Source organism: Schistocerca americana, chromosome 3, assembly GCF_021461395.2.
Source record: "Schistocerca americana isolate TAMUIC-IGC-003095 chromosome 3, iqSchAmer2.1, whole genome shotgun sequence".
Classification (NCBI taxonomy): Eukaryota; Metazoa; Arthropoda; class Insecta; order Orthoptera; family Acrididae; genus Schistocerca; species Schistocerca americana.
In genome coordinates, this window is record NC_060121.1 from 944,091,712 (window position 1) to 944,110,611 (window position 18,900).

The window sequence follows — 18,900 nt, forward strand, 5'->3', positions numbered from 1 at the left end:
ATTCTTCTAAATGGTCATCCTCAAAGAGTTGATATTTAAATGAGAATCAAATGCTCTGTGATTTGAGAAATTTATCGTACATTCTTGCAGTACATCTTATGTGAAAGGAAATTTACTTTGAAAGTAATGATTTTCTCAAACAACCATTCACAATATTTTCCTGCAACCTGTTAGAAATACGTCTGTTTCAGCAGTTGCCAGAAAGCGCCAGACAACAGGCGTCACCGCACTTGCGCAGCTACGATGACGCACGAAGCCCATAGCCTATATTTGTACGTGTAAAACATTAAAAGATACAACATTATGTCATAAAAGAAAACATCAGAGAATACTAAAAGAGCATCGGAACTTTGTGAACCATACTAAAATGCATAATTTGGCTTAAAGTGCACATTTGTGTGTCCAGATTAGAATGTAAATTTTCTTCAGAGTACCAGTACTGTATTATCTCGTATTTGGTTCCTTATTATAGCATAATGCCATATATGGTGGAAGACGAAACCATACAGCGAACAGTTGAAACACACCAATAGTGTGGAATTAAATACTCTGTTTCAAATAAATTGACTGCCTCAGCAGAAAAGATTAATAAAAGCAAAATTTCTTTAGCAAACCGACCAAAAATAACTTCATTGTTATGCAAGGTGATTAATGCTCGACTGTCAGAAAGGTGGAAATAAAAAATCTCAAACTAACAACATATTTGAGCCTTCTGTAATTATGTGAATGTATTTTAATTCACTCGATAGCTCCCAGCCACAGAAATCCGTTATGTTTTCATTTGACGTGAGATCATAAAACATTTGTGTTTGAGGAAATGTAAGACACGTTATTTGGTCTCAAGTGTACCAAAGTGCAGTGCTACGCTTCTTCACACAGCATTCTTCTATCTTACGCCACTGTATTTTGCTCTGTGGAATTTAAACGTGTAATATTTTGTAATGGATGCCATCAAACTATATTCAGGACAGTGGAAGTTGTAATGTCCTGTGGTGCCTCTCATGCTCCCAGTCTGCCGGTTTGACTCTTGCACCTTACAATACTGTTTGTAATGAGCTGCTGCATTTAGTTTTTGACTGTTTTTAACGTTTTGATATAATTGCCACTTTGTTCTACAAGATATTCTTACCTGTTACTCCTGTTAGTCGTTTATTTCCACTCTGGTAGACAGAATCTACGGATTTTGTTAGTAACTATAACAAGGCTGATCATTCACAAACCCAGTGAACCACATAAACAGGGATTGGCATTCACTCGTTCGGCTTTATTCAGCTTAGCTCGTATAGCCCCATCCCTTTTTGTCTGCAGGAAAGTTTATTTCTGGATGCGACGCATTCAACAATCAACTTATGATTCATTGAGAAATCGACTTAGAATGTGTTTGAAAAACAACAGGGATGCATTTCAAAATCATATGAATAATCAATAGACCAAAGTGCGCTGGATGCTAGGCGCTTTGTGAAACAACAAGTTTTTTTTTCCCCCCCTTCCTTCAAGAATATGAATTTGCCCCCGCTACTGAAATTGTCACCCAGGACAGATAACCCGGTTTGCCCCCCGCCCGCAGATCCGGGCCTGTTGCGCATGTGTGAATCTGGCAGCTTCGAGCTTGGGCATGCCAGCAAAACTTTTCCACGTAGCATCTAGCTACTTGCTGCTTATACTGCTTTAACAGCCACACTTCTGTAGCCATAAAGTGGGACAAGCCATGAAGTGGGACAAGGTATACACGACTTAACTTCGCATGCGCACGAGTTTGCCCGCAACTGCTCAAATAAATCTAGTGTAAACAGTTGTGACATCACACTCATCAGAGGCAATTTGCTGTTATGAAGCACTGCATAGTCTTCCTAAGGCCTTCAACACATTTTGGTGTTGAATATGGCGCATTTCCTTTGCAATTTAAGTTTTATTTTCTTTTTCTCTCTTGTTCACATTTTATTGCTACAGTGTCATTCTGCAGTAGCAAGAAACAGTAATATCCTTTGGTACAGTGTTGGTTCTTACCAGTCAAACTCACAAAAGTTTAACTGAAAACTTAAACAATGAACAATTCCTGAAATTCTAAAAATTCCCGGTTTTTCCCTGATTTTCTCCTGAATGAAAACATTCCTGGGTCTTTCCCGGATCTCCCGGGTTGTATACTCCATGGTCATCTTGAGAAATCCTTCCTAAGCACCCAGAAACCTTAACCCATCACCTGGTTCAGATTCACTGACGACATCTTTGTGACCTGGATCAAGGGCGAGGATAACCTAACCACATTCCTCCAGCACCTCAACAGCTTCTCCCCCGTTTACTGCACCTGGTCCTACTCAATGTAATAAACCGCCTTCATAGATGTTGACCTCCACCTCAAAGATGGCTACATCAGCACCTCTGTGCATATAAAACCTACTAACCATATGCAATGCCTCCACATCGATATATGCCACCCGTTCCATACCAACAAGTCCCTTCCTTGCCACTGTTCATCGTCTTATCTGCAGTGATGAGTGATCCCTCTCCAAATATACTGAGGGTCTCACCGAAGCCTTCACAGACCGTAATTATCCTCCCAACTTTGTACAAAAACAAATCTGCCATGTCTCATCTCTCCGTCTCCCACCACCTCTCAAAGTCTCACCGCCCGGCCACACAGGAGCATTCCCCTCATAACCCAGTACAACCCAGGATTGGATCAATTGAAATACATTCTCTGCCAGAGTTTCAACTATCTCTCGTTGTCCCCTGAAATGAGAAACGTCCTTCCCACCGCTCCCACAGTGGTATTCCGCCATCCACCGAACCTACACAATATACGCATCCATCTTTACACTACCCCTGCCCCCAAACCCTTACCTCATGGCTCGTAACTCTGTAATAGATCTACATGCAAGACAGGTCCCATGCATTCTCCCATCAGCACCTACTGCAGTCTGGTCACAAACATCACATATCCCATGAAAAGCGGGGCTACCTGTGAAACCAGTCATGTGATTTACAAGCTCAGCTGCAATCACTGTGCTGCAATCTATTTGGGCATGACAACCAACAAGCTGTCTGTCTGCATGAGTCGCCACCGACAAATTGTGGCCAAGGAACAAGTGGACCACCCTGTTGATGAGCACACTGTTTAACACGACATCCTTCATTTCAATTACTGCTTCACACTCTGTGCCACATGTCTCCTTCCCACCAATGCCAGCTTTTCTGAATTGCGGAGGTGGGAACTTTCCCTGCAATAAATATTTATGTTCCTGTAAACCTCCTGGTCTCAACCTTGATTAGTCACTGTCCCCACCCATCCAGACCCTTCCCTGCTCCCATTCCAGCACTACACAGCCCTCATTCCACCATTATCTCCCCCCCCCGCCAACACACCTCCCCGCTGCCCTTCACATAACGTCCCACGGCACATAGCTGCCCTACCCTCTCTCCACCTCATCCCTGCATGCTCCCTAGCAGTACTTTCCTGTCCCCCACCCCCACCCTACTATCCCTCCCCTTCTCACTCCTGCCACCTCCATACCTCCCACCCAGTCACCACTCCCATCATGCGCTGGTGCTGCTGCTCGCAGTGTGGCTTCAGTTGCCAGAGACTGTAGTCTTGCATAGGTGTGAGGAGTGAGTGAGTGAGTGTGTGTGTGTGTGTGTGTGTGTGTGTGTGTGTGTGTGTGTTCTATTTTTGATGAAGGACATACTGACAAAGCTTATTTGTGACAGTCTTCTTGTTTTGCCTATCCACAACTTAGCATCGCCAGTACATGGTTAATTTAATGATTTTGTTGAAATTAAACAGCAAAAAATTACAACTATCAATGGATGGATTCATTGTTCTGTACATAAAGTCCTTTGTGCTAAATTTGCAGGCTTGGAGCACATGAAGAAATTGGTTGTACAAATAGTCACGCGCATTATTCCATTGTTAGTTGCAACTGTTTTCGGTGGAACTGAACAAAGAGTGTTGGGACTTCATATTTTACTGCAAAGTATGTTGGTTAAGTGAAGGGACATGCCTGGAACAATTTTCTGTTTTAAAACTTGCTATTGTTGAATTAGGAAGGAGAAAAGGAGTGCAAGAACGAAAATTAGAACATCTGGAATGGATTGGAGACTTCGCATCTTAAGTGGCCTTGACTTCACACTGCTAACAGTAAGACATTACAAGGTAACTTCTTCCCGATTTGATGGGGATGCATTTAAGGTGAGCACACCCTGCCTATCTAACCCCTGTTAATTTAGGCACGTATTTGACCCATTTCTGAAAAAAACTATTTGATGCAGGACCTTAACATTTTTACTGTATGTTAAATGATGCTAACAGAGTCAACCGTACTAAAATCTACTTTATCCATTTTATAGTTTTTAAGAAATACTTTTTTAAATTTATTAACAAAAAATATTAAGTTTTTTCTGTTGAAAATATTTTTTGTGGAGTTCCTAATGGGAGAATATTAATGAATGTAATACCAGAGGTGGCTTTTTATGTTATGCAGAGTCTCTGAAAATTTCATTAGTTTATCTGTAATAGTTTCTGATATACTGGGGAATATGTACTGAAAATTTTAGTTTGCGGGAAATTGACTTTAACGAAAAAACTTTTGAAATTTGTTACTTACAGTTAATTAAAACTGTCCTGCTGCATATGATGGCCTTCTTTGGCCTCTAGCAGGTCTTCCAGCTTCTTTTTCACCTTCCTGGATGTCTGTCTTGCTTTCTTGGCCATATTAGATGCAGACCTGTCTGCATCGGCTATCCTCATAATATTGCAAAGTTGCAGCCCGGTGATCATATTTTCACCAGGATTAATTCCCAGCTTTTCCAGTACTCAACACTTTCCAATATTACCACAACCGAATGTTAATAACAGCATCATGAACTCCTAGTTCCATTGTATGCATGCCTACAAATACAGTTTTAGTAACGCAGTTCCAAATTATGCTGTTGAAACATTCATTTGGGTTCTGTGTCTGCCCATGCAGACATTTCCTTAGGTGGTCAGGATGAGCCAAGTCTCTGAAAATAGGTTTAATTTCTGTAATAACAGCAGCAGGAAGAGAATGCTGGTGAGAATAAGATTCTCTAGTTGCTTGAGCCTTATTGTATTTGCACCACGAATTTTCTCCTGATGGTCACAATCCATGACATGGTTTATCATCAGTAGAGGACCTATGGAAGAATATGGACCAAACATCTCTCTTCACTGCCTCCAGATTTTCTTTATTTTCTATCTCAGTTTTAGTTAACCGACCCTGTCCGGTCAACAATTTTCCATCTTCTAATTTTTTCCTCTCACATCAACAGTGAGTTTTCTCAGCCTTGTTCCCAAATGTTTTTGAACATGGCCTACACATTCTATTTTGCTAATAATGGCATCTCCACATGGCTTAGAGTTCACCACATTGTTGTATGCCTTACTGTCACCATTGCCAAAATATTTGGTGCACCGTACGCCAATTGTTTCTATGGAGAGATGAAATATTTGTTGTACTCCATGAACTTCCATACCACCACATGCTCCTCTAAAATTAGCTACACAGTTGCGTTCTTTATGTTCATTGACTTTACAACATTTGCAATATTTAGACATTATCTCCACATCTTTAACACTTTACTGGTGTCTACACTCGTGGCAGTCAGTCATTACTCCATTCAGAGAAGTACGTCCTCTTTTCTGCCAACTTCCATCAAGTGCAACTGCAATATCTGAACATCTATCATTTTCTTCCACTGCTTCCCTACCAGTTTCATGCTTTCCTCACTCACGTCACATACAGATTTCTCTAATATTGCAGTCAGTTTTTCAAATTTATTTGGTGGTTGATGTAAGTTCATCACTGAACAAAATGTTCTCCCTGCAGCCATGCCGTTGCCAATGGATTGTAAGGAATAAACTAATCTAGTATTGATTTCATAAGGACCACCTGCATCTGGTTTAGAAGAACTCATAATGAAATCACAGCTGAGCATTTAGTGCAAATTAAATCCAAAGCAATTGCTAGGCCTTTTCTCCCACTGGCACCCTCAGAAATTACATCGGATAATATTCTCACATTTATAATTATGTTACTGCACCTCTTGTCACTTACAGTAAATTCGTTGTAACTCTCTTGAAATGGTGAGAGCTTCTTTGATGATGCACTTGTTGAAGAATTACAATCAGAAACATAGTTGTCAGGCAACATAACCTCTCGTACAGAAAGCTTTCTAAACTTGTTTCCTCTATATTGTCTTTTCTTGAAAATGCCTCTACGTTTCGTCATCTTCAATAAACACAACAAAACACACGTAAACAAGCACTGCAAACTTAAGTATAACAACTACTCGCAATCACACTTTAACAATATTAACCACGTGTTTGAAAGGTTGTTTACAAACAGCAGAAACAAAAGAATACTGACCATTACATTCCAAGGATAGCCAACTCACTCTGGAGTAAAAAATCCCTAACGTGCAATGCAGGGGATACAAAGACCTAAAATACGAAATATGATGAAAACCGAAAGTCGATATTTTTCAACCTGAACCACAGTGTGGTTCCCTCAAAAAGAAAATCATGTTGTCGAAGGGACAAATTCTGATAAAGACAGTCCAAGTCCCTAAGCTCACTGCCATTAAAGAAAACTGGGGGTTTGAAGAATTAATTTTGACCTGAAAGAATAACTAGGATAGTTTTACAAAGATTTTGAGGACAGTGTCAATTTTACATCTGTTTCTGAGACCATTTGCTGTTTCAGTTGAACATGGCCCTGTGCAAATGCTGATGTTGACTGACTGACCTTCAAGGTAATTCCCGTTTTAATGACAAATCTTTTTACATTAAACTGTCCGGGACATCTACATTGCTTTCCTCAGGTAGAGCTTGAGTCTCCTTAACGAGGTTACAAAAGTGCTACAATATTTCGATCAACATATTTGTGCAAAAGACTTTTTTCGTTTATGAAACTAAATAAGTCACATTTACATGGTAACTCGAGATTGAAACTCTCCGAAATTTTTTCTGTGTGTCCATATGCAGACAGTTTGTACCTCATAAAAATTATGTCTTCAGTAGACCAAAAATAATTTAATGATACTGAAAATTTGTTTTCTTTGTGACTTATGTTATTGAGAAATGTGAAGTATAAAACCAAATAGTATGCAATGAAACTGCAATGCCATTGAAATACAGTGCATTCATAGTTTTACTGTCTTCCCCCTCCTTGCACTCAGCCAGTGTCAGGTGGTGGTGGGGGAAATGTGAAGTGGCACTGAGCGTTTTGGCACTTGTGCCGTGGCCAGTGCCGAGAACTGAAATTTTGGCTGCCTCTGGTGTACAAAATGACAAACAGTCAATCTGTATTCCTGTGGTCAACCACTTAATTTTATATAGCGTATATAAAACTATTCAAGCCACCCTTTGTGTTCTCAGTGTAGTATTGCTGCCTCGATGCATGCAGTAAGTCTTAAGAGGTATAATAACAGCAAAGAAAGAGAGAATAGTTTACAATGGGCAACGATGGCTTGATGATCACAATAAAAGATTAGAAATCTGTGTGGATTGGTGTTTGCAGATTTGATGCTTGAAAGATAATGCAAGTTCAAAGGCCTTAGCAAGGAGTAATCTCAACTTTCTATGTATATGTACCCAACAGAATTGTTGTTGTTGTTGTTGTGGTCTTCAGTCCTGAGACTGGTTTGATGCAGCTCTCCATGATACTCTATCCTGTGCAAGCTTCTTCAACTCCCAGTACCTACTGCAACCTACATACTTCTGAATCTGTTTAGTGTATTCATCTCTTGGTCTCCCTCTACGATTTTTACCCTCCACACTGCCCTCAAATACTAAATTGGTGATCCCTTGATGCCTTAGAACATGTCTTATTAATCGATCCCTTCTTCTAGTCAAGTTGTGCCACAAACTTCTCTTCTCCCCAATCCTATTCAATACCTCGTCATTAGTTATATGATCCACCCATCTAATCTTCAGCATTCTTCTGTAGCACCACATTTCGAAAGCTTCTATTCTCTTCTTGTCCAAACTAGTTATCGTCCATGTTTCACTTCCATACATGGCTACGCTCCATACAAATACTTTCAGAAACTCCTTCCTGACACTTAAATCTATACTCGATGTTAACAAATTTCTCTTCTTCAGAAACGCTTTCCTTGCCATTGCCAGTCGACATTTTATATCCACTCTACTTCGACCATCATCAGTTATTTTGCTCACCAAATAGCAAAACCCCTTTACTATTTTAAGTGCCAAATTTGCTAATCTAATTCCCTCAGCATCACCCGACTTAATTCGACTACATTCCATTATCCTCGTTTTTCTTTTGTTGATGTTCATCTTATACCCTCCTTTCAAGACGCTGTCCATTCCGTTCAACTGCTCTTCTAGGTCCTTTGCTGTCTCTGACAGAATTACAATGTCATCGGCAAACCTCAAAGTTTTTATTTCTTCTCCATGGATTTTAATACCTACTCCGAATTTTCTTTTGTTTCCTTCACTGCTTGCTCAATATACAGATTGAATAACATCGGGGCTAGGCTACAACCCTGTCTCACTCCCTTCCCAACCACTGCTTCCCTTTCATGCCCGTCGACTCTTATAACTGCCATCTGGTTTCTGTACAAATTGTAAATAGCCTTTCGCTCCCTGTACTTTGCCCCTGCCACCTTCAGAATGTTTGACTTAAAAGATGATTTGGTGGCATAGAGTAACTTATACTGAACACAGTAGGATATGTAGACACTTCACATCCATGATTCCTACTTCAAAAGTGGCTTATATGTTGAAAGATTTATACGGAAAAAGAAAGTGATATGCAAGAATCAAGGTGACATATTAATACCTTCTACCTTTGATGTGATTAGATTTTTTTACCACTGCATTGCAGCATTAAACTAAGAGAAAAAACTTTCAAATTTACACAAATAGATAGTCATACTGACTTCTCTGCAGGCAGTGGAGCTATGTAGAACGGCAGCACATGGTTAGGGGGTAGACTGGCACACAGCATCTTCTTCCCACAAGTTGTAGCTTGTGTCTGACTAGCATAGACGTCTAAGCTGATGGGTGTGGAGAGCTTTTGGACGAGCAACAGAGGCAGCTCTGTAATTTTATCCAGTAAGTCTTTGCGCTCGTGGCGTACATGCATCCGTATCACATAATCCCCTTTTTCCAATTTCACAATATACTGTAATAAAAAGGTAACACAATGAAGAATATTACATCATTAAAATAACAGAATGTTACATCATTAATTACAATTTTTGGTTAACCACTTTATATTTTCCAAACAGCTGGAAAATTTTTCAAGAAATAAGTTTCTGACAACAGTATACAGGGTAATTCATACGTACCTCCGGTTTTACAAAAAACAATTGCTTGAAATTACAAGAAATATAGACAATAGACAAGTAACAGTGGATAAAGCATCTCTCCAAGTTTTTAACTCGAATTACAGGTGTTCACTACTGCCACTTTTTGTGAAGCAGCAAGTGTCAGAATAGGCAGAATCGTTGAGTTCACTGTAGCTGCGGCTGCCTGGGAAGGTTCAATGACATCAGCCTACCTTGGAAATCAGTTCGTTGGGGTTGGGTTGTTTGGGGCAAGAGACCAAACTGCAAGGTCATCAGTCTCATTGGATTAGGGAATGACGGGGACTGAAGTCGGCTGTGCCCTTTCAAAGGAACTATCCCGGCATTAATCCAGAGTGATTTAGGCTAACCACTGCGCCACCTCGCTCAGTCTCTGTGCGCCACCTCGCTCAGTCTCTGTTCATTGGGTTGTTTGCCTGTAGATACAAACCAATTCGATGCTACAATACGGGGTAGATGATTTGTTTGCATGTTCTGACATGCCTGTCCCCTAATGGCATACTCATACTCAGGAACTGCACCATTGTGCATATTACGAATCTAAACTTGGAGGGATGATCTGTCAACTGATGTGTGTAATTTTACTGTATCTCTTGTAGTTTTTGTGTACTTATCTTCTGAGGCCCTGAAGGTACTCACGAATAACAGTGTATTTATACAAATGATACTCAAAATCCACAAAAACTAGTCCTGTTGAAGATCATAAACACATCACCACTAATACATACTTTTTCAATTCAGAGCTGAAGCCAGGTTTGAATTTTGTAGACTACATTCATTTTAATTATAATTTTGGCCTGCTTTGTTATGTTTCTTATTGTATCAAAACAGTTACATTCCAACTGGTTTACAAAATATATCTTTTTACTACAGTCTCACATTAAGTACAAAAATCTGGTGAAAAAGTGAAGTTCTCGGATCAACTTACACTTAAGTTGCGGGGGGCAGGTGGACCGAGAGGGGGCGTGTGGGGGCGGGGGGCAGGGGGACAGAGGGTGGCGGGGCAGGGGAGAGAGAGGGTGGGGGGGCAGGGGAGAGAGAGGGTGGGGGGCAGGGGAGAGAGAGTGTAACCAATGTGGAAATGAGAACACATGGATTTAGTGAGTGTGAGGAAGTGTATATAGTTGTTAGTTACAGCAGACAAATGATGCACCATATGATAGTGTGAGTGGAGAAGCAAACACAGAATTTATAAGTGTAAATTATCCAGTGCTTTCATTTCAGTAAAATTCGAGGGTGAATTTTTTTTGCAGAGAGGTGGAGATTGTAACGGGACAAAGCTATAGGAGAATTTGGAGCAGAACTGCAACGAGGCCACAGCCAGACAGCAGATGCTGGACTGTGTGATTGGCTCCCATGTCATTCGACTGAGTGCCAAATAAGGTAGCAAGCCACAGACATTGGCCACAGCAGGCCATCGTTCCTGCTTGATCAACACCCCTCAGCAGCAGCAAGACTTCCGTGACACCAACCTGGGTGTCAATGCCATGGGTCCAGCCTTCAAGGACCTTCAAGGAGCCACTCTGGCTTGTTTGACTTCCACATCGTTGACGATTATGCCAGACTCTGGATATTGCCCTGTTCCAGATGGTTCGCAGTGGCCCACAAACGCAACCCTACCATGAATTCAGTGCTGGGAACCAGCAGTTAAATGCTGGTCCACCCTAGAACATCACGTTTCGGCATGGCAGTGCCACACCTGGCACTTGCTGTGTGTCAGCCGGGAATCCTCACTGTGGACTCTGCCACCACCAGACCACGAGGTTGGACATCTGCCTATCTGCCCAGCCCAGGCAGGCAACACTGTGCCATCCCCCTTCCCATGCTCCTGACCGTCAGTCCAGATTTCGACTCCACGCAATATTGTCACTGTGCCACTGGAACGATGCGACCTTCTGCAACAGATAAGACCTGGTGGCCGCCCGTGACTGCAGCGCAGTCTCATTCCACTGTCTTGGCTTGCCTCGATTACCAGAGATGCCAGCACAGCGCTCTATTTTCAGAGCAGCGCACGCAAGCCACCCGCTGTATGTCAATGTATGCAGCTACAAAAGCAGAGTATTACAAGGGAACTCCGGACCGAGCTAGTGAATGGAGCACTATCAGAAGAATATCTGAACAGTATGAATAAGTAAAGAACTAATAAAGAGTTGCATCTTCACCTGGACCAGCTTCTGCTGCTGTCCACATTCCCATCTTAGACAGCCCACACCCAAACAGCTTACCTCAATCACCTTTATAATATTACGTAGTAATGTCAACAACACTACAAGCTCTACAAATGTAAGATCTGCTCTTGAAACAGATAACTGCAATGTTAATAAGGCATGGGTAATATGGGTGAACTGAACTGAAAGTGAAATTAAAGATAGAAGCGCCTATTTTATTTCACAAATTACTGTGTCTATAACTCTTTTTTTTTTACCTTAGTTAACCCTTCATGAAGATCCAAAACATTATGACTGTCTGTAGGTGTTATCTATCTTTCCCAATAAACGCGTATGCGCGCGCGCGCGCGCGCACACACACACACACACACACACACACACACACACACACGTGCACACACGTGCACACACGTGCACACACACACACACACACACACACACACGTTCATTGTATTTGACATTGGCCCACAATGCTGCTCCTCAGATAAATTCTAGCATTTGCCTATTGTGAAGAATGGAAACAAAAAATCTAAATGATAAATGCTTGCCTAGGAGCTGAATCCAGCTCCCCCAATTAAGGATTTACCATCTTGCTGATGTCACTTCACTGTGAGAAAAATCCTGGTGCTGTGCAGATTTCACACCAGAAAGAGGAATGAATAGGTTGTCCCTACTTCACCCTAATGCCAATACGATTACAGTATATAAATTAACAGGTATTTACCTTGTTTGGATATGCATCCCCAGTTGCCAGTAATTGCTTATTGCAGTCAAAAAGCATCCATAACTGTGACTCAAACTCTGATTCATAGAGGAGATCACTCAGCAATGGACTGAAAAGAAACAAAATTGTTTAGTTCCTTTTTCTCTTCTCTATTAATTTCAATAACAGCAAGAAACCAGCACAGCTGTTATCTTCCTTAAAGTTACTCCAATAACACCTGGTGATTTCAGTTTCAAGCTTCACAAAATTACCTGCATGAATCTTTTAAAGTAAAGACATAATGGTAAAAATAGACCTACAGTTCAAGTAAGTAAAGTAAGAGCTCCATTGGGTCAGACACAGTAACAACGTAACACATACAGACAGCAATAGCAATAATTGTCATTGTTATTTTTCTGTAGGCAAAAATTACCTTCTAGGCAATCAGTGTGATACAATGGTCACTGGACCCTTAAAGTGTATAGTGCATCTAGATTATATACCTTTTTTTGAACATCAGGGCACATCACCAATAATGTGTTGTGTGAACCATAGCTAAATTTTGTAACTGCTGCTGTGTTATTCTCAAGTACACTCTTTTAACATGATTCCCATCTGGCTCTTTTTTCCTTCTTCAGGTTCAAGATTTTCAACTGACTTGTCCTTATATGTCCCGGTAACACAAGAGATAAATTCCAATTTGTAGCTGTGAGCAAATCCTTCACAGTAGCATCCTTACGCAAGACATTCTCCATACAATACATTTCTGAATTGGAAATTAAACATTCTGAAGATGACATCCATTCTGTTTGACCAATCTACACTTTCTCTATAAGGTGAACAATCAACATTAATGATACCATGTTTCTTAGAGATACAAAATGTAAAGATTTCCAGCCATTAAGCTGATGACCATATCTACTATGAGGACATACTGAAAAGTCATGCTTCGAGTTCCTAATGTGAGAACTCTGAAAGCTTTTTAAATAAACTAAATGTTACTAAAATTCCACATCTTAATTCTTCATATCTACATATTTATTTGTCAACATTGTCACACTGGTGATGAACACATTTCTCCCTATGAGAGACCAGTTCACTGATACTGTCAACTACAGAATGTTTGATTTTGTTGATGAAGCAACAAACTCCCATCTGCTTGCACCACTTCATCACTATCAAAGTGAAGTCCTTGAAGCTGTTATTGAAACTTTGGAAACAGATGAAAATCAGATGGGGCCAAGTTGGAACTGAATGGAGGATGACCAACGACCGTGAACTCAAGGCATCAGATTACTGCAGATGTCGCAACGCTCTTGTGTGGTCTGGCATTTTCATGATGAAGGAAAGGGTTCTCCCTGTGTGGATGAACTCTTCAAATTCAAAACTCTATTGACATAGTTACATTACATGTCATGTCAACATTACAATTTGGAGGCCTCTGTTATATTTGTTCTTTTTGAAATGCTTTACGAGTTTTCACATAAAAAATATGGAGGCATTAGTTTTCAGCATGCCCTCATATTTCAACATTATGAACAGATTCTACTCTGTTTGCATGATAGATCCAAAATTTTAGGTCCAATCTTCCATTGGCAGCCATTATATTTTCATAAAATCACTCAATCTGGTTCACAAACTTTTCGTGGAATATGCTACTAAATGTGTGTTACATTTTCAGAGCTATAACTTAAAATTCCTATGAACACATTTCACCCCCCCTCCTTTGAAAAAATGTTATTACGCTCACTCTGCAAATGAACTCAAATTGCATAACCTATATTTTACAAATATATTGAGTATTGTCCTATGGACACACAGGTCACAAGAGTGGTCTCCTCTGCTGCATTTAAAAACATATAATAAAACAATAACTGAAAAAAATGAAGATTACATAGGGGCTATTAAAAAAAAAAAGAGTCATAGGAGGTCCAATTTCTGTTAAATGACAATTTATAACTTCATAATTTCTGAAGTCTTGCTGGTGGCATTGACAGAAGATATGTCTGTGGATTCAACCTGGTTTCCAAATCCGTTCTCTTGTACAATTTTTCCATACCTGGTTGCATTGTATGAGAATATTACTTGACAAACTCAACCAATAAAATCAATTTTTGAAATATTTTTAATACCAGAAAATAAGATCATGATCTATGAAAATTAAAATACAATGATTAATATGAAAAGTGGGTTACAAAAGCATATGCATTCATTTACTATATTATAATGTAGAAAAAAAATCTTATTTTCTTGTTTGCCATAAAGTCATATAGTAGTTCATACACTTTTAGGTCTTCTGTGGCTCAGAGAGTGACTGTTCACCAGAAATGTATTGCCAGAGGACATCACATGCTACAAAATACAGGTAATTGTGCTTTTTTGATATCTCTATCAGAGCCAAAGAAAAAGTGGTTAACATCTTCCTCACTGCCGAATTCACATGAAGAAGATGAGTGTGTTGAGGCAGTAGAGATGTTGCTCAAATATCTCAAGATTAAATCAAACACGTGCCATTATAACCATAAAGTTTTTACTGTGTTTACAATAAGTACCAAGAACATGATGGGAGATTAGGTACCACTACAGCATAGTCTCTCTCTTTCATTTTCTAAGATTGGTGCAGGATCTCACTCCACTGGGCCCTGATTCTCCCCTTATCGTATGCAGTAGACATCAAGTGGCATTTTATCCTACCTGATTCTCCCCTTATCGTATGCAGTAGACATCAAGTGGCATTTTATCCTATTTCGCTAATCCAGTATACATAGATTTCTTGGCCAAAGTGTCTTCTTCATTTTCCTTTATTCTGCTGTGGTGATGTTTTCATGTAAAAGCAAAGCATCAATGTATAAATCTGCCAGGGGCAGTAATTTCTTTCTAAAGCAATACTGGTCTGAAAAGCACTTAATAGCGAGTGGTCTAATCTTTGCTAATAAACTGTCATGTGAGAAGTGGAAACGTTGCAACGGGACTACAGTAGTGATGTTCTTTCTGTGTAATTCTAAGAGAATTTCATTTGCTTCTGCCATCAAAACATTAGTTGGAGTTGATCTGAATGCTCCAGTACAGACTTCGATGGTTTTATACTGCCGTTTATTTAGGTTCTGTAAGTCATTTTGTGCTGGTTAACCATGGCACATGCGTCTGTAGACAATATAACATATTATTAGAGGTTGATTTAAGTTAATGCAGATCCTCAGGTCTGCTGCCCAACAAATTCCTGCCACAGCTTGTAGGATATTTGTTGAAATATTGCACACACACACAAATGAAATTGTCAAGCACAATATTTTTCTCTCTTGTGTCTCCCCTGCAAGAACAGCAAACAAATTAACTCTTGATGAATAACCCAGATTCTGAATAAGCATAGTCCGTAAACACATGTAATTAACAATTGACACAGATTTGAAAATGATGTGAGGTTGCTGGCAGTGATTGAGCACAAGAAAATGGCAACAGTATTACCTGAAGACAGTAACTATTGCAGGTTTTTCATCTTGTCTATTACTCACCAGTTTGGAATCACTTCTGTGCCTTTAGCAATATGGAAATTATATGTTAACTGCAGCTCATAGATTTGTCTCGCTGGAGGAATAACATCTCGTGAAGTCAGAGGTGTAACTTTTGATTCACTTGGCCTGTAATAAATATATGAACCTCTTAAACTTATTGTAACCAAAACAAAAATAGTGTAATTTTAAAATTAAAAACAACAGTGAAAGTTACATACTATATCCAAACATAAATGCCCTCTTAAAAATTGCAGCTTTAGCTCAACTTTCTGTTGTAGAAATGGCAGACTAACAAACAGAAAACTGTTTGTAATACCAGTTGTTCTGGCGTAACAATAAGCACCGGAACGAAGATCAAGAACGTAACCGCAGAGAAGGCTGAGAGATGATGTCAGCCAATAGTACGCTGACTAGGACTGCACCATGACAGGAGCAGAATAGAAGCTCCACTCCTGCCAGCCTCAGGCGGACAGTAGAAGAAGGGACACTAGCAGATCTGGACTAGAAGAGAGCACTTGAAGAGCTGTGACTTGTGATCCATATGAACTTTTGTGGACATTGTATTTAGCGAAGGACATTGATTATTTGAATATTGCCGACTGCTTGTGACACACAGTGTAAATACGAAGTTAAACATTGTCAATTCAATTACCGTAATAAACTCCATTAATGTGATCTTCTTATATGTTATCTAGGTATCTGAGAAAACAGCTTTCTAGGCATCCTGTAAGACATGAGTGGGCAGGACCCCACATTGGCGGTGAGTTATATGATGAACCATTGCCTACAGCCAGTGAATTTTGTTTTTGTGTTTGCTGGCGCCTTAATTATTTCTTGCCTTTTCTTTGCAGGGGCATTTACACTACTCAACAAGGTGCAGCAGCTACTGGCCAATGCTGCACGTCAGACAGAACAAGCACCATCTACTACAGCTGCTATGCCACCTTTTCGACAGTTTCATGAACAAGAAGAAGAATTGCTCGAGTGGCTGCAAAAATTTGAAATACAATGTACCAGGTACTGTGAGAAGCCATTATTTCTTATCCATGATAGGAAGTGCTGTGTTCCACCTCATGAACAAACTTTTTCCTAATGCCACTCCGAGGGAACTTGCGTATGAACAGGTTATTGAGTCGCTAATAAGCTACTATGACCAACAAGTGAATGTGGTAGCAGCTAAGTATCAATTCTTTAACTGCAAAAAATGGTCAGAACAAACTTATCGTGAGTGGATAACAGATTTGCAGGGTATGACATGGAAATGCAAATTCAAATGTGCTTGCAGTGCTTTATATTCAGATGCATGATCTGATCGTGTACAATGTACCTGTTGTCAGACTTGGAGAATAGATTTTTAAACAGTCCGATCCATCATTTTGGCAGGTAGTGCAAATACTAGGTCAGTACAATTCAGGTGCCCTGTTGGCTGATAAATTTGAGCAGCCAGCTATTTATCGGGTCGAGTCCCTCGTTTGTGATCGCCCCATTCAGCGGCAGCTTGCACTAGCCACGCCGAGTAAGCAACGCTTCACACGGTGTAGGCAGTTTGCTCAACACTGAGCTACACAGGCGAACAGAATAAAGTCTTGTCCTCAGTGTTATTCATGGCACAAGTGCCTAGACTGTCCCTCCTGATAAGCTCAGTGTTACACGTGGGTTAGGAAAGGACATGTACAATCTGTATGTTTGCGTTGGAACAAACATAAGAATTCGGCCCACTCACAAAAGTCTAGTCACAAGGCCATGTCATTAATGCAGTATAATCACAGTCTGCAACAGACATTCACAAAACTGGCACACAAGCAGTTTCTTCAGTGATATGCCAGTCAAAACAACTTTTTGTTCTTTTACTTCTTTATGGGAAATTTCAGCTGGACATAGGTTTGTATGTCACATAGCTAAAATGTCACACATATGAACTGTTAGGCTGCCCATGCCTGTGTAAAACAAAACAAGCACACAACTGACTGCTTATAATGGACAAGACATTCCCAGTCTCAGAAAAGGTACATTACCTGCCATGTATCACTTGCATATGTGAACAATGACTTTTATAGTGCTACAATCACCTGAGTGTGAGAACATATTTGGTCTAGATTCGTTTGATTTGTTTGGCTTTAACATTCAGGATAATGTGTTGTCAGTGTCTGCATTCCATGCACAGGACAGAGTAGCTACCTTGCTGAAAGAATTCCCAAAACTCTTTTCTGAAAGTTTAGGCAAGGCTAACAAATTTGTTGCACATATTACTCTGGAAGACAATGCTCAGCCAAAATTTTGCCAGGCCAGAACTGTTCCCATTGCATTATGGGACAAAGTCGCTGCTGAACTTAAAGAATTGCAAGATAGCGAAGCTATTACACCTATAAAAGCTAGTCAATGGGCAAGTCCACTGGTTTTGCTCCCCAAACCTTCAGGTCACATTCACCTCTGTGATGACTAAGTCCACAGTCAACCCAAAAACTGATCGATATTTACCTACTGCCATGCCCAGAGGATCTCATGGAGAAATTAGATACTGGACGCTACTTTTCAAGAACTGATTTGCGTGAAGCGTGTCTTCAAATACCACTCAATGAAGAATCTCAAAAAAAAGTGTGTGTAGTAAATACTCATTTGGGTTTGTTTAAATATTTGCATTTGCCTTTTAGCAGTGCTTCCGCACCCATCATTTTCTAACAGTATTTGGAACAGCTGACTGTGCAAGTACCAAACTGTTCAAACTATGTGGATGATATTGTCGTATCATGTCACACACCTGAAGAACATATTGCAAATTTATGTGCTTGTTTCATGTGTTATGTGATGCAGGACTAAAGTTTAGACTTGACAAGCATGATTTTTTTAAACCTCCTAAGTTACAGCATCTTGGTCATGTCATAAACAGTCAAGGTGTACATCCTCTTCACTCACATTTGTTAGCCATGTGAGATTTGCCAGTTCCTTGCAATGTCACAGAACTGCAGTCAGTCTTAGGGAAAATGAACTATTATATTCAGTTCATACTGAATGATGCTGCACAAATGGCAACTGCATTGCATCACAGGAATGTCTGGACAGATGAGTGCCAAGTAGCTTTTCAAAAACTTGAAGATGCATTGTTCAGTGATTGATGCTTAGTTCACTTTGATCCTAGCAAACCAGTTGTATTAAAAGTTGACGCTTCCTC

At 40.1% G+C, this 18,900-nt stretch overlaps 1 protein-coding gene across 1 annotated transcript in view; it reads right to left on the reverse strand.

Annotated features, from left to right (window-relative positions):
* LOC124607517 (tripeptidyl-peptidase 2) overlaps positions 1 to 18,900 on the reverse strand; it is a 283,824-nt gene that overhangs the window by 49,611 nt on the left and 215,313 nt on the right. The window contains exons 16-18 of the mRNA XM_047139911.1: positions 15,732 to 15,857; positions 12,241 to 12,349; positions 8,920 to 9,164 (exon numbers count right to left, since the gene is read on the reverse strand). Coding sequence (XP_046995867.1) covers positions 8,920 to 9,164; positions 12,241 to 12,349; positions 15,732 to 15,857 — 480 coding nt within the window. The remainder of the gene's footprint in view (positions 1 to 8,919; positions 9,165 to 12,240; positions 12,350 to 15,731; positions 15,858 to 18,900) is intronic.